Consider the following 23,943-nt stretch of genomic DNA (forward strand, 5'->3'; position numbering starts at 1 on the left):
CTAGTATGAGGAGCAAGTATTCAAATTTTCGCCTTCATAAAGCGGCCCATAATCAAAAAGCTGCTAGGTAAGCCTTTATTAACTAATGTGTAAAGTTGCAAAATAAGTAAATCAGCACAACTAGCGTTAAATGCTGACCTGCATGCCGCCCAACTAACATCACATTTACCAGCTATGTAAACAACCCTACACATGCTACTGAGCGTAATGTACACTGTTGCACTTTACTAAAAGGCTCTAACGTCCTATAATCGTTTGTCACTGTTGACAACTGTGATGATATAGGCTAAAAAGCTTGGTACTGCTGCCTAGATGTGGTTCGTATATACATGGCTGTCATATGCAAACTAAAATATAAGCAATATTAAACTCCTTTATCGCACATTGCTACTCTATGTGCCACTGCACGCATTACAGATGTGCGACTATGCACACTGTACAGCTTGTCTGAAACCAATAACTTCCGTTTCCGCACTCCCGAAACGCGTGGCTGGTTTTATAAAGCGCAAAGCTGGTTTCACAAACAAACAGTGTTGGCGCAGGTAATTTATTGTTGGGAACTTAGGGATATTAGTGCTGTTATTATTTTTAAATCTGGCAGTTTCCACAGATGTCAGTAAGGCCCGAAACGCATGGATGGTTCTATATAACGCATGACTAGTTTCAGATACATACAGGCTTATCGTATGTAGTTTATTTTTGGTTTGAATGAATAAATGTGAAAATACTCCTAATACTTATATTTTGCAATTCGAAAGTTTTTAAATTTTAGGTTAAACGCTTCTGTTCAGTTGAATGGAATGGACGAATTACAAAGATGCTTGGTTTAACTAGTGTATTATAAGGTAATATTGCACAACAATATATACATTATCATTAAAGTAAGATTTATCACCACAAATCATATTACAAAGTTTCTTAATAGATATACATTTCATTGTCTTTTTATACAGATTTCGTTCGAATGTTCGTCGTTGTTTAAAGATAAGTCGGAAGACCGCGTTGTTACATGAGCTACTCCATTCGCCCATTCACCAAGGCTCTCGAACAAAGAAAGGGCTCTTAAACCACAAGCAAAGGTACTTTACAAAAGACCGCATACACTCGGTAATATTATTACCTACTACCGACAACTTGCGCACACATTTGGCAATGCAGTCGGTTTGTCAACGCCATGCGGCAAATGCGCACTCTGCGGCCACCGTGGGGGAGGCACAGAGAAATGGTTATGGTATCGAGTAGCTTGAGATTATCGCTTCTAACTGCCAGCTTTTCCGCACCGCTGACGTGCAACGGTAAATCACAGTTTATTTTCGTTTATACATTTCGATTACTTTTCTTCTAACTGAATTAAACACCCAATTCTTCTTGTATTGCTTGCAGATAAGACCATAGCGCTCCGGCAAAGCCTTAATTTTAAAACCATTGAATTTACGTTGCCACGTGTAACACCTGCTCTGCCCAGTACGTCGGTCAAATCAAAGTACGTCGGTCAAAACAAAGTACGTCGGTCAAACCAAAGTACGTCGGTCAAAACAGGTTTTCTAAAGGAACGCGCACACCAAGCGACCTGGAATGCATTTAACCCTACGGCAACCAACGACTACGCAGCGCTGCTCCACCATTACGCAACCTACCATGGCGAGAAATTAAAGAAGCATCCGCATATTGCCGAATGTTTTACGGTCAATTTCGTAAGGGAGCCAGACACCAGCAAGCTTGATGAATGTGAGGCTTAATGGCTCAAACTTACCAGAGCCTTAATTCACATTCAAGAAATGATAATACCCTAAATACGGTAGTAGTTTTGTTTTTCTTTGCGGTTTAGTGTTTTTCGTCTTTCTTTGTGCGTATTGTACAGCTCTATATTCGGGATGTAAGTTGTATGTCGTTTTTGCCAATCTGTTGTCTTGCTTTTGCCTCTCCGCTTTCATCCGTGTTGTTACGTCACTGATTCATGTGCTGCTTCCCTCTGGGCCGTGTTTTATCAGTGGCCTCTGCGCGTCGCATTACGTATCTCGAATTCATTCTTTATACACATGTCCGGCTAAAACAACTTTTACTTCCACCTAAAACGACATTTGCTGCTACTCTTTCAACATCATTAAGTCTGACCGCTATTATTTTAGAACAATGTAAAATAAACCATTTGTGGCGGACACATCACATTTAATGGTAACAAAGTGAAAACACAATACTGACATTTACTGTGAAGGCAATGTAAAAGTTATACACAACTTCAATATACAAAAACCTTTGCTACTTTAAGCCGTGATATTGTACAAGAGCAATAGCAGTCGATATAAGTAAGCTCGTCACAGCCCGAGGCTATATTTGTGCATTCTAGCTTCGATAAAATCATGAGACATTTGGCAACAGCTACATTTAAATTACAGGTATAATTAGAAATGTATTATATCAAAAGCATTTCGACGAAAAAGATTATTAGCACTATTATTAACACTAAAAGAAAAATGAACCATTCTTGATTGTTGATTAGTCCATTTTCCTGCAAAGTTCACATTGTAGAAAAAAACGTTTAACAGGTAATATATTAAGTGTAAATTAAAACAAATTTTAAACCGTTTGCTTTAAAAAGACAGAGTGAGTTATTTTATGTCGATTAAAACTTTTCGGATGGCTAAAACCCTTTCCACATTCTTTGCATTCGTAAGGTTTTTCACCAGTGCGAATTCTTTTATGATCTTTAAGAGCTCCTTTATGGCTAAAACACTTTCCACAAACTTTGCATTTGTAAGGTTTTTCTCCAGTGTGAATTCTTACGTGATCTTTAAGACTTCCTGCCTGGGTAAAACATTTTCCACAAACTTTACACTCATATGGTTTTTCCCCAGTGTGGATTCGTTCGTGTGCTTTCAAGTTTTGAGCTAAATTGAAACATTTATCGCAATAAGCACATTTAAAGGGGGTTTCTGCGGCGTGAATTCGAGAGTGGTTTAAAAGTTCGGTAATTGTTGCAAAAAGTTTCCCACAATTCTTGCATTTGCAAATAGTGTAACCTAATTATTAAAAAAAAAACTGCCATGGGTTTCAAAGCAACACTTTAAACTCACTTTGTTAAACCATATGTCAGGAGTGGGCAAACTGCGGCTCTCCGTCATGTTTTTCGTGGCTCTTCTAGTCGAATCGTAAAATTCCAAAATATTGTAAAGGTTGTCAAGAGTACCGTTTATTTTTAATTTCTTTATTTAGGCCAGAATGTTTATGACGTAACACTAGATATAGAGTCTGAAGAGTTAGTTAACAAAAGACTAATATTAATAAATATGGTGTGAGTTGTTTTTATTACCGTTTTGTTATATTGCAATTCTGTTATTATTGCTGCACTTGCAATATTTAGCGTTTTTGTATGGAAATAATTTTGAGGTTCTTTGGTGCTTGTATTTTCTGCAAATGGCTCTTTCATTGAATACATTTGCCCACCCCTGCTATATGCCATAGCACGCACCACAGAAGTGCGATCAAAACCAGTAATTTCCGTTTTCTTAAGCCCCAAACGGATGACTTTATAAACTTAGTTTTGTATAAGGCATGTCTAGTTTTATGTGACACATGGTTAACTTTATGTAACGGATGACAAGGATTTTATGTAATGGATGACTGGGTTTATGTACCAGCAAGGATTGGAGTGGAAATTTTAATATTGGAAACATATTGATGTAAACAGGGTTGGGCAATCTTTTTAACACAAGGGCCAGTTAGGAAATGTATTGCTTACAGGAGGGCCGCACATTAAATTAACATTAATTCATATTTTCAGATTTTACTAGAAAACCTAATGAGCTACTAGGCTGCAACTACGGCAGTATTGGCAGTGCTGTCTAGTTGTGAATTAGGAAATAACTTTTCCTACAACTCCAACGACGCCTTTCTCGTAAGGATCATCTCAGTGCAATTTAATTAACAACCTTAATTCAAACCAGCTGTTGAACATAACATCTCAGTCAATATGCGTAGCAAAAGTCTGTTCCAACTTGAACGTACTAGACAAGTGTAATTGTTGCGAAACAAATCTTTATCGTAAACAACGAGACACAACAAAAACTTTATGAATGAAGATTGTTTTGTAATAGTTGCTCCCCATTCGAGTTCAACTGCATTAGTGTAGCGGTGCAGCCTAGGGGTTACATCGCACTTCAAACCGGAAACTGATAGAGCCAAAGTTCCAACATGGTGCACTCTCATCGACTTATTAAGGGAAAATTAGCTGAAAGAAGGTGAAGTGCCGCACAAAAAAGGGAAAAGGCCGCATGCGGCCCGCGGCCTCACGTTGCCCACCCCTGATGTAAAAGTACCTCCACTGCCTTTCTTAGTTGTTTGCACAGATATTTATGTATGTTTCGGTGGTTTTCAGTGTGACTTGGTCCCACAATTCAAAAGTTTTATTTATACTTTAATAAACATTGATATTAAAGTACAAGTGGTGTTTTTGGTTGTATATTAATTGGTGCCAGCGGGGCTAGTTCGGTGTAAGTGCAGAATTTCTAAAATCTAGTCCAACTGGTAATTTAACCAAGGCTGGTCTGTGAAAGAAAAAAAATTCTTACTTTCAATAAATATGGAAAACGAAAAGCCATAAATCAACCATCTCATACCAAATAAAACAACTGTGTTATAAAACGACAGGAGTGTACAACGTCTTAAAATATTGCTGTTTATAAAACAACAACAAGTTATATTTGTATATTCTCTTTCCTTAACAAGATTGCTTAGATTTTAAAATACGAAAAGTTAAAGTCATTACAGCGTTTGAAACGAATTATACATATAAATGGTGTAGGAAGAGCTACAAACACTTTATTTACACGAAGAAAAAGCACAGGATTAAATAGGATTTCACAACTTAAAGCAACTGTTTTATCGATAATAATGGTTAAGGTAAAATGAACAGATCACTGGGTAAAAAGTATAGAAATATTTAATTTATCGATTTTAGATATTGAATACACTCTAAACCTAAATGATCTTTTTACTTGCTGATGTGGCAAAAGTACAGCAGAGTAAGTTGTACATCGTTATAATATGTTCGAAGCTTACACATATTCACATTTCAATTGTAAGGTAAAAAATATATATTTTTATGATTTACAATCAGTTGTGTTGTTTTCATTGTGTTTCATTTTCTGTGAAGTTTGGTTTAATAAATTATTTGTGAGATTGAACACTAATCACAAGTTTTTTTTTAAGCTTTCTTCTTTAGAGTGCGTACACATATGAATTGTTAGAACTGAAAGCGTTGGTAGTTCACCATATGTGAGTTCTTTTGTGTTTATTAAGATTTGATTTCCGTCTAAAACACTTCCCACATTCTTTGCATTCGAAAAGTTTTTCAACAGTGTGGGTTCTTTCATGTCTTTGAAGATTTCTCTCCCAAGTAAAACGTTTTCTACATTCTTTACATTTGTGAGGTTTTTTTCCAATGTGAAACCTTTCATGATCTTTAAAATCTCCAACAGGAGTATAACGCTTACTACAAACTTTGGTTTCATGAGGCTTTTCTCAAGTGTGAGTGCTTTCATGAGTTTTCAGATGTCCTGCCCTGGTAAAACACTTGGCAAAATCTTTACATTCGTAGGGCTTTCCTTCAGTGTGAATTCTTTCATGAGTTTTCAGATGTCCTGCCTGGGTAAAACACTTGGCACAATCTTTACATTTGAAAGGTTTTTCTCCGGTGTGAATTCGCATGTGGTTTTCGAGTAGCAAATTTGTTCCAAAGAGTTTTTTACAAACTTTACATTGGTATTTCTTGAAGTGAACTCTGGACAAATGTCTGCTAAGCTGGGGACGCTTCTCAAAACACTTTTCGCAAACGTGACATCGGAACTCTATTTTGTTGTTTTGTAAACACATTTTTGTTAAGACTTTATTGATTTTTTCATTCTTTTCGGGAACATATTGTTCTTCACAATCAGACTCTTCACTTAAATGCTGATCCAATGAAGACCAATCTGTTATAGTCGAAATAGAATCATCAGAAAATCCATCATCGCTTTCTTTTATTAAATCCGTCGTTACAAATTTGATTTGGTGCTTTGACATGTTTGTTACTCCTAAAAATATTAAATTTAAATTATAAAGCGAAAGATGGTCGATCCAGAATTATCGAATATAAGGGAGTTTCGGCAAAAGGTTAGCCCACTGCTATTGTTTTATTGGCATAGTTTTAAAAACTTTTACAAACTCTTATCTTTCCTTTTTGCTTTAACAATTGACGTTAAACACTGCCTGTGTTTAAAATCGGACTTTTTAATAAAATATCTTGGTTTCTCTCAGGAACTTGAACACAATCTAGACCAGCGGTTCCCAAACTTTTCTAAAAATTTTGCCTGGCGGACCCGTTGCAATTATTTTGATATTTCGCGGCCCTATAAAATTTCAAGGGTCAGTTGACCCATATTTCTTGTAATACACTAGTGCAATCACGATTCTTCCTAATGTAACAATCTTCGAACTCAGGGTGGTCCACGGTGGACTGCATCGCGGGCCACAATATTTCATGCATATTCTTTGCGGGCCACATAAAGTAGGCTAAATGCGTACCAGGAGCGGATCAACGTTTTTCGTTTGGTCGAGGCATGAAATGTTTAACGTCACAAAGTAGCATCGAAAGACAGATACGCTCCAGAAACTTGCTTCTGTCGTCGAACTTGTGCGCAAATAAAATCGAATGTTAGGAGACTGGGAAAACTGGTGTACGCGAAGAGCGAAAAATTTGCGTATTTGACAAAAATTTTAATTAGAAGACTGCATTTTATAAGCGTAGAATGTTCACGTAAAAGAGATGTTGCATACCCCCAAATGGCTAAATTACAAAGACGTTATCATTTCGCGCAAAAAGGTTTAATTAACCAGATCAATTTGGCTGAAATTGCAACTGGGTTTGGACCAGCCTGTTCTAACTAATGCGAACGATTCGCTGATAGCAGGTAGTACAGCATAATAGATGCTTTATGATGTCACAATAGACATCATAAAACACGCTATGATCGAATAATCAAGCAAAACTAAAGACAATAAAGATAACAGATAATGTTTAAAACATAGACTAATGTTTAAAAACTTAAAAGACTAATTCTCCTTGTGGACCCTTTGAAACTGCTGTACGGACCCAATTTGGTCCGCGGACCCCAGTTTGGGAACCGCTGATCTAGACTAACATTGCAACAAAACCCTGGAAAAATTTATTGAATGCTGTACCTTCGAAAAAAATTGAAAACCATAAACTTGTTTAAAGCTTTCACAATAGAGAAGGGAAATTGTTGAAATTAGCTTAACAGCGCAAAAAATTGAATTTTAGAAAGCATGTTTAGCAGCTGTAATAAGCATATAGCTTGTAAAATAAACATATTGAACTTAGTGGAGGCAGAATGTCTATGACTACCAATAAAACCACTTGAAATATGTCTAAAAACTGCTACTTTTTGAAATACCTAGTAGTTTAATTTCTATTTTAACGATTTTTTCTTTAAAAAAGTTTTTTTTTCAAATACCACCAAATACACTAGTAATACCGAACTACCTTGCGAGAGTCCGTTTTGCCCCAACACTATCGAATAAAACCCTAATTTATTTTAAAAATTTAAATTTAAAAACTTAAAAAGTCCGAATCACAAATTATTCAGCAAAAAATTAACTTCGCCTTTACTTGAACTTTAGTAACAAACGCGTAATTTTACTGTGTTAATTTCTAGCTTTAAACGTTTTTTGGATGACAGTTAAATAAATATTGACGCTGGTAATTTTCGTTAACGAATAAAGTGAGGGATCCGTTTCGCCCTGCTTTCCCCTACATACCTGACTGATAATTAAATCTTTTGCAATTAAATGTGGAAACGTTTGTTCAGGTTGAATAGATTTGAATCAGACAGATATCAGTTTTGCCTATTGTATTACTTGGCTGACGCCATAACCTTGTCTAGTGCGTAAGTACAAGCCGAAATAAACTAGAACTGCAACTCTAAATTAGCTCGTTATAACCCGAGGCTATATTTCCTACAGTCGTTACAAGCGGACTGTAACAATTTCTGTACAGCGGGAAAATCTACATAAGTTCGATAATTTGTGGGACATGGTTTAAAACTTTCGCAAACTCTTCCCCTTTTTTATTCGACATTGAACACTGCTTGTTATCAAATTTGAACCTTTCACTAGTAACTCGGTTTCAAACTTGTGAACGACCTTTTTATCAGTAACTCAACGTCATTCTAAAATAACATTGCAAAAACATCATTAAAAATTTAACACTGACTGTTATCGCAATCTAACTTTTCAATAGCAACTGAAGGACGTTGCGAACACCACATTTAAACGTTGCGAACACCACATGTTAACTAGATTTAAAGCAGACAGAACCTTGTCTATTGTGCGTAACTACAAGCCGTGATAACTTAGAACTACAACTCTAGTTTGGCTCGCCACTCCCTCAGGCTATGTTTCTAACAGTCTTGCGCAGCGGAGTGTAACAATTTATATACAGCGGGAAGCGCTGAAGAATTAAAAAGCTTCGGGGGTATGATATATATTGTTTAACTTGATTAATGAGGCCTAAAGATTATTACATATTCCTAAATGTAAGGATGTCTGGTAATTAGGGTTGTAAAGGGGTGGAAAGTTTCCGGGAATTTTAAGGGACCCGGGAATAATGGGAATATTGGGAATTTTCAAATTTGGCATTTATTATGTTTAAAACCTTTGTTTAATATTTCATCAACCAAAAAAAAATATTAAAAACCTATCTTGGGCATTCCTAGACGAGCAGGTGGAGATGCTAACGACATCAACTAGTACAACGACTTTGTAACTCACAAAACAACAAATGTTAAAGATTTAGCTACCGTAAGCTGGTTTAATGAGTGGCTGCTCGAGTGTTTAGCGCAGATTTTCAAATGCTCTTTTTCTTATATTGCTGTTTAAATTATACTTAACTTGCTTCCTCTGATTATACTATCATCATAGATAATGCTGAATGTTAACATATATTACTACTAAAGGGAAGTATGCAGCTCGAAATTATATTACTGCCATGTTAAAGCAACACTTTAACCTTCCTTTGTTAACTAAATGCCACTGCACGCATTACAGAAGTACAACTAAGCACATTGCACAACTCGTATAATCAAAAACTTCCGTTTTGTTGAGCTCCAAACGTCACGCATGGTTGGTTCTATTAAACGCATGGACGGCTTTAAATAACGGAAGACTGTGTTTTATGAAACGGATGATTAAGTTTATGTACGAGCTAGGAATAAAATGGAAAATTTGTTTTGGAAATCATATTGATGTAAACCATCCCCACAGTTAATAGTTATTTCTAGTTGTTGATATTTGCACAGATAGTTATGTATTTTTCAGTGTTTTTTGTTGTGACTTGGTTCCACAATTCATAAGTTTTATTCATGTTTTAATAGAAATGGAATATAAAGTATAAGAGGTGTTTTTTGTTGTATATTAATTGGTGCTAGCGGGACTACTTTGGTGTGAAGTACAGACTAACTAAAATCTAGTAAAACTGGTAATGTAACCAAGGCGGCTCAGTGAAAGGAATAAAAAAACTGCTTAGTTTCAATAAATATGGAAAACGAAAAGCGTTTAGTGTATTGCTAGAACGTAAAACTGTATTGTGTGCAATCAATATACATAGCTACCTATTCCATAACTCAACCATCTCAAACCAAATAAACAGCTGTGTTATGAAAAGACAGGGGTGCACAACGTCTTAAAAATATTGCGTTTCGTAAAGCAACAACAGGTTATATTTGTGAATTCCCTTCACTTAACAAGACTGTTAAATTTTAAAATACGAAAAGTAAAAGTCATTACAGCGTTTAAAACGAATTGTACGCATAAATGGTAAAATGGAGGGGTAATTACAACGATCAACATTTCACTATTAACTACTTAGTTTCAATAAATATGGAAAACGAAAAGCAAAGGTGTTTGCTGGATTACCAGAACATAAAATCGAATTATATTTTTTTGCGCATCAACACACATAGTTCTACATTTCACAAAGCAAACAACTTATACCAAATAAAACAACTGTGTAATGAAAAGACAGGGGTACACGAAGTCCTAACAACATTGCGTTTTATAAAGCAACAACAGGTTATATTTGTGTATTCCCTTTACTTAACAAGACTGCTTAGATTTTAAAATACGAAAAGTAAAAGTCATTACGGCGCTTGAAACAAATTATTAAATACATGGTATAAGGTAATTAGAAACGCTTCATTTAACACTATTGCGACCAAAAAAGACCAAGATTAAATGAAGTTTCCACAAAACATCGTCATTAATTAGTTCGTCCTACTTTTGCCGAAGTGGCCTCAATTACAGCAAAGGAAGTTGCACTTCGATATGTTCAAAACTCGCATATTTCCTTTAAATTGCAGATATTTTATTATATTTTTTACAACCATTGATTTATTTATTTTCTGTGTTTTGGTTCGCAATTTATTTGTTTGTTATACTTAAAAAGTTTTACAAGTTTATTTTTGTAAGATTTAAAATCTCATCAGTTTTGTTATTAAAAGGTTTTCTTTCTAGAGTGCATACTTTTGTGTCTGTTAAGATTTGATATCCGGCTAAACCACTTTCCACATTCTTCACATTTGTAGGGTTTTTCACCAGTGTGAATTGTTTCATGATCTTTAAGACTTCCTGTCTGGCGAAAACACTTTCCACAAACTTTGCATTCGTAAGGTTTTTCTCCAGTGTGAATTCTGTCATGTCTTTTAAGATGTCCTGCCTCACTAAAACACTTTCCACATTGTTTGCACTCGTAAGGTTTTTCACCAGTGTGAATTCTTTCATGATTTTTAAGTTGTCCTGCCTGGTTAAAACATTTTCCACATTGTTTGCATTCGTAAGGTTTCTCACCAGTGTGAATTCTTTCATGTTTTTTAAGAGTTGAGGCACGAGCATAGCATTTTTCACAATATTTGCAGTCATATGGTTTTTCTCCAGTATGAATTCGCATGTGGATTTCAAGTTCGAAAACTATTCCAAAATGTTTCCCACAAACCTTGCATTTGTGTTTCTTGAAGTGAACTTTTAATAAATGCTGTTTTAGTGCGTGACAAATCATGAAACATTTTCCACATTCTTTGCATTTGTATGGTTTTTCTTCGGTGTGAATTCTTGCATGAAATTTAAGACTTCCTGCATGGTTAAAACATTTCCGGCAAGATTTGCATTCATAAGGTTTTCCTCCAGTGTGAATCCGTTCGTGCACTTTCAAGTTTTTAGCTAGACTGAAACATTTAACGCAATACGTACATTTGAAAGGCTTTTCTCCAGTGTGGATTCTCATGTGGTTGGTAAGATTTTGAATAGTTCCAAAAAATTTGCGACAAACCTTGCATTTGTGTTTCTTGAAATGAACTGTTGACAAATGTTTAGTGAGAGAGTATTGACTTTTGAAACACTTTTCGCAAATGTGACATCGGAACTCTATTTTGTTTTTGAGGTAACTTGATTTTGTTTCGTGTTCCTTCATTTTTTCATTCTTTTCGGGAACAATTTGTTGTACTTCTCAATCAGATTCTTCACTTACAGGTTGATGGGCTTGTAATGACCAATCTGTAATCGTGGCAACAGAATCATTAGAATATCCATCATCGCTTTTTTATCAAATCCGTCGTAACAAAATCGCTTTGCTGCTTTGACATGTTTTAATTTTACTTCTGAAAAGTATCAAGTAGCTCACTAATAACAAGAAGCACTGTGTATCCACGACGTTTTGACAATGCTTTTATATGGTAATGCATACCTATAGGGTTTTTCATTAATGCAACTGAGCTAATCCCTTTTTTCACATGTGACTTAATTTTTATTTACTTCTCAAGCGCAAATCCGTGTCATAATTGTTTTGTTAACACTTAACGAACCCGCACCTTTTACTAACTTATAAAATAACAACGAAACAACATCATGGAAAAAAGTCTATAACGAATATCGCAACGAGACTAACAGCTGGATCTTAACTTTATTGCAATAACAATATTTTTTTTTCTTCTTTACTTACAGATTGAAATGTAACATTATGTTCTAAACTGTATAGCTAGCATAAGGAGCAAGGTTTTCAAATACTTTTTCGCGTTCATAAAGCGCCCATTATTCAAAAAGATGTTATGTAAGTCCTTTATTAACCAATGTGTAAAGTTGCAAAATTAGTATAACAGCCCAACTAGAGTTAAACGAAGTCTATTTTTTTGCCACTGCTTAACCTGCAAGTCGCCTAACTAACATCATACTTACCAGCTCTGTAAACAACCCTACACATATAAGCTGCTGAGCGTAATGTACACTGAGGCACTTTACTCAAAGGCTCTAACGTCCTATAATCGTTTATCACTGTTGACAACTGTATTGATATACAAAGCTTCGACCTACTGCCTAGATGTGGTTCCTATATACTTGGCTGTCGTATGCAAACTAAAATATAAGCAATGTTGAACGCTTTTATCGCACATTGTTACTTTACGTACAACTGCCTGCATTATAGATGTGCGACTATGTACACTGTACAGCTTGTCTGAAAGCAATAACTTCCGTTTCCCGCACGCCCGAAACGCATTATAGATGGTTTTATAAAGCGCAAAGCTGGCTTCACATATAAACAAGGTTATTGTAGGTTATTTATTGTTGGTAACTTATGAACAGTCACGCTGTTATTATTATTTTTACATTTTGCAGTTTCTATACTTGTCGAAATAAACAAGCTTTCGTTTTCTCAGGCCCGAAACGCATGGATGATTCTATATAACGCATGACTGGTTTCACATACATACAGCCTTAGCGTAGATAGTAAAAAATCTAGATCAACATTTAAGTATTAGGTACTCAGGAAAACGAAAAGCCAAGGTGTTTGGTGTATTGTTAGAACATAAAATTTTAATGTGTTTTTTTCTGCACATCAATATACATAGATCCACATTTAATGAATCAAACAGCTGGAAAGGAAAGCCAGTGGTGTACAACGCCGTGCTGTCTGCTTGGGTGAACACAAACCAGTATTAAGGCAAAGTTAACGGAAACAAAGTTCACTAGAACGGCTACAAATAAAATATACATTTTACAGAGGTGGGTAAACTGTGGCTTGCAGGCCACAAGGGGCTGTTTGAGATAGTGGTTTCAAAGAAAAATAAATTTTGGTTACACATAAATTAATTGCGTACATTTTTATAACACACTAGTACAGTAATGTTATTTTTACATAATTTTTTTTTTCAATCAGGTGGCAGTCTTACGACTGAAGAAAACCTTTTGTCGCGACACTAATTACAGCGAGTAACAAACAATTTTAAGGAACAACACGTAATAACTCAATATTGGACACTAAAAAGAATTTACATCAAACTCTACAAGAAGTTAACAAGATGTCAAGCACAGCGTTTAATAAAAGGAAAGATTCAGAGCAAATTAAATCAGAATGTCCGAACAGAATGTAATTCAACAAAGTAGCATTAGACAAAGAATACAACGCGGTCGGTGACATCACACAATTAACGACAAACAGAGAACAAATTGCGCTCATTAAAACGGACCTTTCGGCGGTTAAAAGTGGACACTCAAAAAACAAATGTATTGGAGTTTCAGAAGCCTCGCAAAAACAAGTACGAAACGTATATATTATATTCAGTGGACTGTATATGTTATTATTCAGTGGCCTAATCTCAACATACAAAGAACAGCAGTAATTTTAGGATTATTTCCGTAAAGGTGGTGTGTATTGGTCGATTTATAAAAAAAATGACGTTTTTATTTTTAAAAATATTGAAACTGAAACAACAGCCCGCAATTTCGCCGGGAGACTATTTCAGAGTCGAATTGACTTGCAAACAAACGAGTTATGTATCATTTGGGTTTTCGAGCGGACTACGGGCATTGTTAATGGGTAGCGAAACTCGTAGCTAACAATATATTTTATAAATTTAGGTATGTATGATTGTAAGTACGATGGTCCAATGTGATGAATTAACTTAAAGAATAGTGACAAAGCATGAACCTTTCGTCTCAAATGAAGAGGAGTCAGACCAAGGTCAAGTAGGATTTTACTGTGTGATGTGGTTCTCATACACCCTAGAATTAGCTTAGCTGAATCGCATTGATCACTTTCAAGTAGGTCACTCTCGGATTTACTACAATTGTCATAAATTATGTCCGCGTATTCCAGTATTGGAAGAATACGAGCTTTGTAGAAGACAAGGAGTATGTGGCGCGAAACAGTTGTGGAAATTTTACGTAGAATGTTTAGGCGGGTACGTGCTTTATGTCAAGAGCCCTCGCGTGGTTGCATGAATATATACTTCAAACAATTTAATGCGGATGTTTAAACTCATGAATTGTGGAACGCAAGTTACGCGAAAACGTGACGTCACAAAGCCAAATTTATTTCTTTATTTAACAATATACCTGATGCATGCCATTTATGAAGGGTATTCGACATTTTATAACTTAATGTTTAAGCTTCAATTACTTTAAAATAATAGATATATTAAAAACATTATCTAATAGTGCGTAATTACAGCAATATGTAAAAAGCCTTTGTAATGACATTTCATCAATACTATACAGGATATGTTGTAAAATCACTGTGGAGAACAACACGCAATCTTATTTCATGATTGTTTTTTTACAAGAATGAATGTATTATTTTATTTTGAAGTGATACTTAAAGGCTTAAGTTCAACAATCTCGTTTAGATATTCTCATTTGTCATTCTTTACTATTAAGATTTCAATTCTTTTTTTTTTCTGTTTTGTCATTTCCTGTATGTATTAATTGCAAAACTTCACCGAGAAACTTTAGATGTTTAATGAACAAACACCTTTATATACACTCTTTTACACGTATCGTTTTGTAAAACGCAACACTTAACATTTGAATATTTTTTTACGCAACAATCCAAAAAGTAAAAGTCATCACAGCGTTGAAACGCATCATACATATAAATGGTATAGGAATAATTAGAATCGCTTTAACAGCATTGCGACAAAAAAGAACAGGAAATAATATTTCACAACTTAAAGAAACTGTTTTAATAACAATAATTGATAACGCAAAATGAATAGAGCTAATAAGGGTTTAGTGCGAAATCATCTGTGCAAAATTCTGCTCATTGTTGATTTAATAAATTGAATATATCTTTATTAAGTGATGTTTCCTTTTAACTTTTGCTGAAGTGGAATAAAGTACAGCATAGGAAGTTATGCATTAATGTATGTTCGAAGCTCGCGCATATTCACAATTTCTTTTGCAATTATATTTAGAATTTTACAATCTTTGTTGTGTTTTTTTCCTGTAAACGAATTCCTACGTTTGATATATTAGGAAAAAAAGTTTTACATGTGTAACTATTTGTGGGATTTAACACAAATTACAAATTTTGTTTCTCAAATGTTCCTTCTCTAGAGTGCGTTCTTCTGTGTCTATTAAGACTTCCTGCCTCACTGAAACACTTCCCACATTTTTTGCATTCGAAAGGTCTTTCTCCAGTGTGTGTTCTTTCATGAACTTTAAGACTTCCTGCATGGCTAAAACATTTTCGGCAATATTTGCACTCATATGGTCTTTCGCCAGTGTGAATTCGTTCATGTGTTTTAAGATTTCCTGTTTTGGTAAAACATCTGCCACAAACTTTACAATCATATGGTCTTTCGCCAGTGTGGATTCTTTCGTGCGATTTCAAGTTTTGAGCTACATTGAAACATTTATCGCAATAAGCACATTTGAAAGACTTTTCTCTACTGTGAATTCTCATGTGAATTACAAGTGCGGTTATTGTTCCCAATAGTTTTCCACAAACCTTGCATTTGTGTTTCTTGAAGTGAACTCCAGCCAAATGCTGTTTTAGTTTGTAACGATCTTTGAAACACGTTTCGCAAATGTGACATCGGAACTCTGTATTCTGTGTTGAAGGATTCTTGCTTTGTTCTTTCCTTGTAGTTGTTTGATCCAAGTTACTTTGTACTTCAAAATCGGACGCTTCACTTACAGGTTGATGTTCTTGTGATGAACATTCTGTCATGCTGACAATGCGATATTTAGAAAATCCTTCATCGCTATGTTTTTTCAGCTCTTTAATTACAAAGTGGCCTTCATGTTTTGACATTTTTACCAATTTCCTGAAAATAAGAAGTGCGCTAAACCACCTTATTTGGTGAATATCAATTTACAAGGCTAACAAAGATGGCCGACATAACGTCATAAAATCAAGCTGAAGGGCGATTAAATAACGACTGTGACAAGCTAAGATGTCCATAAGCGATATAATTTGCTGCGAGGAATGCTACATTACTACTTTACTTACTGGAGTATTTCTTTACCATGTAGAAGTATAACAGTAACATATATAGCACACAGTATGCCTCGGAGATGCTTGCCGCAGTCAGCCAGATCAGAATTGTAATTAACTAGTTTTATGTTGTTCCTAAGACTTAATAATGTACAATGCATTATAAGTTTAGGGCAAATAATTTTTGACATAAAAATATATTTTTTTGACAAAATTGTGACCTATTACAAAATCATTGATTAAAACAGAATATTTTTGTTTGAAGTACTGCATTAGTGTCTTGGCGTCGTCAACCACACGTTTTTGATGTTTTACTGACGTACGGACAAAACAAATCAGATATATTTTCGAGTTACTCGAAACTCATGAAAATGCTTATTGTTATGTTTGTCATTTGAAAAAGAGTATTTTAGAAAAATGTTGTGTAAACAGTTGAAATAAGCTCACAACTTAAAAATAATTTCAAAATTTTAGCAAAACTCTATGGAAAAGACAGCCAATACTGTTCAATAAACTGGTTTTCAGAGATAAACAACTATAATGTAAAATCAAAGTTCTAGCTGAGCCTGATGTGATAAAGGCCTGGATGTTTAATTCTGCAAGCTCGCGTGTACCGTATTTATTTTGCTCTATTGAAGGTATAATACAGTTAATATGTCGTTAAATACAACTCAAAACTAAATTTTCTTGATAAAATTTTAACCAAACGATAGTTGACTATATTGTTTTTTAATTTTGTAAACGAATTGTGTGCATTTTTAATCGATTTTAACTTGCAATAATTTTGACCTAACATGTAAATTTTGACAAAATTTTGACTTTTTTTGACAAGTCAAAAAATATTCGCCCTTTATATTTCTTGGAAAAGGCAATACCATTTTGGTCTTTATATTTAGGTTGTACGCGATACATTCAGGTAAATCTAAAGCAGGGCTCAGCAACCCTTTTCTAGTCGTGGGCAAAAACTAAACTCAGAAAGGTCTCTGCGGGCCGCACAAAATGCGAACTCCGAATTGTGCTATTAAAATGTTAGAACAACTTTTATTCAGGCGGGCCTCGTATGTTTTTTCACACTTAAAAACGTGTTTAATGTGTCCGGGCGCACCTGGTTAGCGAAGCGAGCGAGATTTGTTTTGTTGTTGTTCAAAAGACAGCCTCGAAACATAAAAGAACCGGACGTACAAAGATCATTCAAATTTTTCGCACTTACGTAGTTAAAACAGTAATAAAGTATTGGAAATGGACTAGTATCTAGTTTGTCAACGAGTCGGCGGCCCGCGGGCCGTACGTTGCCGACCCCTGATCTAAAGTATAATTGGCTAAACAAAGTTTGAGAATCCCTGCTTTAAGTGATATTAATCGATCACAAACTGTACTTCGCCGCTCACAGGTTGCTGTAATGAACTAGCGACATTCTTTCACACGAATTATACAGTATACAGTTTATAACTTGTTTCTATTAAATGGTATAATTGGGGCAATATACTCGATAACTCAAGCTTATTAAATTTCTACTGACTTTGCTTTACTTATTTGACAGCTCTGCTAATTAGTTATCTTATCTTTAAATTACAAATACATAACTTAACCAAATGCGTGAAATTGTTTAATCTCCCGAAATAACTATATTTACCCAACTTCACTTTTAAAGTCTAAACAAACATTATCTTGTTTTACAATAAGCCTCACTGGCTGCAAATTGTAGCTCGCTAAATCACTATATTTTGTTCTTAGCTCGTTGGTAACTCACAAGAAGCCAAGGCTATATCTGACGCAACCTTAGCTAATACAATAGTTCACTTTAAAAAAGCGTTGAACTGCAGATTACCCAAGTGCGTTTTTCTTTCGCGTGTTCATGTGATTTCACACCAAGTTGTTGCTTTGTTTTGCGCAGCGGAGACCTAGTAAACCAACAGCGTCTGATGCGAAAACTCGGCTGGTTGAGTTGTTTATAACATGAAGGCGTTATATTTTAACTCTCCTACCAATCAGTATTGTTCTTCCATGAAGGAACAATTATATAATTTTTTTTGCCACCATACTTTAAATTCGTTAGCATTCCAAACAAGCATGTTCTTTGTGGAGTCGGTATATTTGTTATCACTGGTATAAAACTAATATTTTTAAAATAATAACATTTTTACTGCAAATATAAAAGATTAAAATTGAAATGTATCACGTGATAATTGTTTTATTTTAAAAGGTTACTCTTGGGCGTCGAAGTAAAGTTGTACACAAGAATATTATCACAAATAGGCCGAAGTAGTTAAAATATGCCCGATGTTCGCTTTTTCCAAAATTTATTAAAAACTTTAGGCTTCAATAACTGAGGTATTTGCATTTACATGTTTCTTCTTAAATGTCAATTCTTGTTTATTTTATTTGCAAAACTTTTTCCACATACCTAGGATGCGTTTTTAGATTGGTATCACCTTTTAAAGTGCGCCTTTAACATGCAGCGTTTTATAAAAAAACTTTGAACAATTTGTAATATCTACATTACTTTACGCAATAAGATTGCTTATATAAACCAAATCCAAAAAGTAGAAGTCATGACACCGTTTGGTATGAATTATTCATACAAATGATTCATAGATAATTACAACCGCTTTAAATAACACAATCGTGACGAGAAAACCAAAAGTAAAGATTGCATACTTGAAGCAATTTTTTTCCAATAATAAATACTTTCGGTGGGTAAAAAATACAGAATGTTAATTTATCGATATTATTAAGCGGACACACCCTTTTATTAACTAGCCGGCGTTTTTACTTGAATAAATTGGCAAAATTTAAGGCATAGACAAGTGTTTATCACCCTTTTCTTAACTCTTTGTAAGTAAACACAAATGCATATTTGTTAATTTTTTATGATATCTTGCCTAAAACCAATCCATTTAATCTGACTAAGTTAACTACTGCGACTCAATTTGGTGTCGCGGCATATAAAGTTGCACTTCGATTCTCGTACAATATTTAAATGTCTATTTGCAGAAATATATTCAATATTTTACAACCATTGTTGTGTTTTATATTTGATGAAATTTTGGTTCGCAGTTTCTTTGTTATAATATACAAAAAAATAATACAAAATTGTTATATTATACAAAATACCCCAATTTGTTTTTAAAAGGTTTTTTGTTTAGAGTGCGTTATTTTATGTATTTTAAGACTTCCTGCCTGGTTGAAACATTTTCCACAAACTTTGCATTCGAAAGGTTTTTCTCCAGTGTGGATGATTTTGTGTCTGTAGAGACTTCCTGACCGACTGAAACACTTTTCACATTCTTTGCATTTGTAAGGTTTTTCTCCAGTGTGAATCCTTTCATGAACTTTAAGATATCCTGCTTTACTAAAACATTTTGCACATTCTTTGCATTTGTAAGGTGCTTCTCCAGTGTGAACTCTTTCATGAAATTTAAGATTTCTCGCATTACTAAAACATATTCCACATTCTTTGCATTTATAAGGTTTAATTACAGTGTGAATTCTTTCATGTGTTTTACGATGTCCTAGCTGGGTAAAACACTTTCCACATTCTTTGCATTTGTAAGGTTTTTCTCCAGTGTGAATTCTTTCATGTGTTTTGAGATTTGATGTCAGGCTAAAACTTTTTCCACATTCTTTGCATTCATAAGGTTTTTCCCCAGTGTGAACTCTTTCATGAATTTTGAGACTTTTCGCAATAGTAAAACATTTTCCACATTCTTTGCATTCATAAGGTTTTTCCCCAGTGTGAACTCTTTCATGAATTTTGAGACTTTTCGCATTACTCAAACATTTTCCACATTCTTTGCATTTATAAAGTTTTATTACAGTGTGAATTCTTTTATGTGCTTTACGATGTCCTGCCTGGGTAAAACACTTTCCACATTCTTTGCATTTGTAAGGGTTTTCTCCAGTGTGAACTCTTTCATGAATTTTGAGACGATACGCATTACTAAAACATTTTACACATTCTTTGCATTTGTAAGGTTTTTCTCCAGTGTGAACTCTTTCATGAATTTTGAGACTTTTCGCATTACTAAAACATTTTACACATTCTTTGCATTTGTAAGGTTTTTCTCCAGTGTGAATCCTTTCATGCTCTTTAAGATTTGATGCCCGGTTAAAACACTTTTCACATTGTTTGCATTTGTAAGGTTTTTCTCCAGTGTGAACTCTTTTGTGAACTTTAAGACGATACGCATTAATAAAACATTTTAAACATTCTTTGCATTTGTAAGGTTTTTCTCCAGTGTGAAGTATTTCATGAAATTTGAGACTTCTGGCAATTTTAAAACATTTTCCACATTTTTTACATTTGTAGGGTTTAACCCCAGTGTGAACTCTTTCATGAATTTTAAGAGATCCTGCCTGGGTAAAACACTTTCCACAAACTTTACATTTGTAAGGTCTTTCTCCAGTGTGAATTCGCATGTGGAGTTCAAGTTCGTTAATTCTCCCAAAGATTTTTCCACAAACCTCGCATTTGTGTTTCTTGAAGTGAACTCCAGCCAAATGCTGTTTTAGTTTATGAAATTTTTTGAATTCCTTTTCGCAAATGTTACATCGTAACATTGTATTTTGTGTTGATAGATTCTTGCTTTGTCTGTTCCTTGTATTCATTTGATCCAAATCACTTTGTATCTCACAATCGGACTCTACACTTACAGGTTGATGTTCTTGTGATGACAAATCTGTAACCGTGGCAACAGAATCGTCAGAAAATCCATCATCGCTCTCTTTTGTCAGTTCTGTCGTAACAAAATCGCTTTGCTGCTTTGACATGTTTTAATTATACTTCTGAAAAACACCAACTAAAATAATATCAAGCACTGTATACACAATTCTCTTTTATTTTGTATTTTTAGTTATGCCTATTTATTTAACTAACTTAATTTTCTTTTTTTCTCTCAAGCCCCAATCTGGGACCAGACTATTATTATTTTTGTTGCGCAATTAACATAAAAAATGTTCACCGAACCGTAATCGTTCAACTGCCATTTGCTTTCTAATCTTAAACCAAATGCTGTTTTTTTAACTTATAAAATAACAACGCAATAAAAAATGGAAAGATCTATAACAGGGGCGGGCAACTTCTCCAGTCGGCGGGCCTGATATGGGAAGCTGAAGTACTTGGCGGGCCGGATTCCTGATCGATATATTAATACGATGGCCTACATGTTTAGTTGCATAATAGCGGCTAATGTTCTACTATTTAAACACGACAATACTTTCATTGCCATGTAAACAACTAATATTTTCTTGCCGACTTGAAAAAGTACTTCGGCATCCAATCTTTGTTAAACTTTACCTTTCTCGCCAAAATCTAAGGAATAACATTGATTTAAACTCTAAATCTAAATTTGGAACACACAATAAATCAACAATACTTCAAGCAGAAAAATCAATAATACCATTAGTATTAACACCAACGAAATAATAAAGCCAAACACGCAGTAATATCTACGACAGAATAATAACTACGTCGTCTGAACAAGACACAAATCTGTCGGAATAAGTCATAAATTCTTCGGAATAAGGCCTGTATGACCAAAATCACGCCTGAAACAACTGTAGGGAGAAGGTATGGGGCGATGGGGGCCATGGCATTGGCCGCTTTGGTGTTAAATTTTGGGCGCCCTGATTTGAAGCCGCTGTTTTGGCACCTGATTTTCTGGCCCTGTTTGGGTTATTGGTGGACGGTGGGTAATGGGTGGGGTTAGAAAATAGGTTAGGGTTGAAATTATTAGTGGAGTTAGTGATGTACTTAGGGGTGAGGTTTGGGGTTAGGTAAAATGTTTTATAGGCCTGATTCAGGTCATTCAGGTCTTATTCCGACGGGTTTATGACTTCTTCCGATTTAGAAGGTATTACGACTATTTGATATTAGTACTATTTTGCTCTTATTTCATACTGTGTGTTAGTTTTATTTCCAAACTGTGTGGTGTTAAAAAATTTCCAAACTGTGTGGTGTCAAAAACAATAACTAACAATTACTATTATTTGACGAAGTAAGAAAGTAATTGGGGATTGCCGTAGACTGTGGCCGCGGGCCACATTATCATGTAAAACTGGAAACTATCTGCGGGCCGCGCAAAGTCCTATCGCAGGTCGTATGTTGCCCGCCCCTGATCTATAACGAATATCGCAACGAGACTAACAGCGGAGCGGCCTCTCAACATTATGACAATAACAATATGGCAAACCAAAATGAAACTTATTCACTCACAGAAGAACTATTTTTTTTTGTTTTTCTTACGTTGTTCACTTACAGGTTGAAATGTAACATTATATTACAAAATGCACAGTAAGTATAAGGCGCAAAGTATTGAAATACTTTCTCGCTTTCAGACAGCGCCATTATTCAAAAGATGTGGTACCGGTAAGTCCTTTATTAACTAATGTGTAAAGTTGCAAACTTAGTAAAACAGCCCAAATAGCGTTAAACACAGCGTCCACTGTTTGACCTACAAGCCGCCCAACTAAAAATCACACTTAACCAGCTCGGTATACAACCCTACACATATAAGCTACTTTACCTAAACGTCTAACTTACCAGCACTGTATACAACCCTACACATATAAGCTACTGAGCGTAATGTACACTGGTGCACTTTACTCAAAGGCTCTAACGTCCTATAATGGTTTATTACTGTTGACAACTGTGTTGATATACAAAGCTTAAAACTGCTGCCTAAATGTGGTTCGTAGGCTACGTAGCTGGCTATTGTAAGCACAATGAAATATACCACACGTTGAACGCTTTTATCGCACAATGCTGCTTTATGTGCCACTGCACGCATTACCGCAGTGCGACTATGCACACTGTACAGCTTGTCTGAAACTAATAACTTCCGTTTCCGCACGCCCCGAAACGCATGGCTGGTTTTATAAAGCGCAAAGCTGGTTTCGCATACAAACCAGCCTTAGCGTAGGTAGTTTATTGTTTTGAATGTATAAATGTGAATATACTCCATAAAAGTCATACTTGGCAATTTGAAAGTTTTCAAAAAAGTTTATTTTAGACTAAACTCTGCTGTTCAGTTATAATATATAAAATGAACGCGAGCTCGACTTCAATATTTTAACATTTGCAGTGATTTAATGGTTTCGTTTGGGTTAGGCATAATTCCTACATACAAACTCTGTTTTTTTGCCAAATTTAACATTAAAACCGAAAAAATGTTTCGTGCTACGCGCGAATCTTCTAATTCCTTTTTAGAAAATCCACGCTATCACCGCCCTATTAAATTAACTTATAGATAAACGATAAAAGCTATCGCCCTCTCGGACTAGTTTTCATCCATATTTTATATATGATAACAGGCTATAGCAACAGGGGGAGTCGAACTTTTTTTGCGCGAAACTATATTGTTTTTGCAATATTGCCGTTGTATTGTGTGTCGTTACATCTTTTGAAACACGATAACGCATTGTTTAATATTTGCGCTTGACATTTTTTGCCGTCGACATCATACAACTCTAACAACTGTGGAGTAAATGCCCTCGCAACACGTTCGTCAAAATCAGCTCGATAAAATCAATGTGTCGAGCTCGCGCAATTTGTTGTATGCCCAATGCGAAACGCCTCTTCGATTGCAGTTTAGCCAATTTGACCAAATAAAACTCAAATTTTTTCG

General features: G+C 35.0%; 1 protein-coding gene across 1 annotated transcript in view; it reads right to left on the reverse strand.

Moving 5' to 3' along the window:
• LOC146166467 (uncharacterized) overlaps nt 1-20,737 on the reverse strand; it is a 28,718-nt gene extending 7,981 nt beyond the window's left edge. The window contains exons 1-8 of the mRNA XM_083383282.1: nt 19,825-20,737; nt 19,492-19,650; nt 15,589-15,720; nt 11,101-11,388; nt 10,555-11,019; nt 5,884-6,071; nt 5,535-5,643; nt 2,649-2,888 (exon numbers count right to left, since the gene is read on the reverse strand). Of these exons, the coding sequence (XP_083239408.1) occupies nt 2,649-2,888; nt 5,535-5,643; nt 5,884-6,071; nt 10,555-11,019; nt 11,101-11,388; nt 15,589-15,720; nt 19,492-19,650; nt 19,825-20,737 (2,494 nt within the window). The remainder of the gene's footprint in view (nt 1-2,648; nt 2,889-5,534; nt 5,644-5,883; nt 6,072-10,554; nt 11,020-11,100; nt 11,389-15,588; nt 15,721-19,491; nt 19,651-19,824) is intronic.
• Nucleotides 20,738-23,943: the final 3,206 nt, after the last annotated feature.

The sequence above is a fragment of the Ascidiella aspersa genome, chromosome 1, assembly GCF_963924565.1.
Source record: "Ascidiella aspersa chromosome 1, kaAscAspe10.2, whole genome shotgun sequence".
Lineage (NCBI taxonomy): Eukaryota > Metazoa > Chordata > Ascidiacea > Phlebobranchia > Ascidiidae > Ascidiella > Ascidiella aspersa.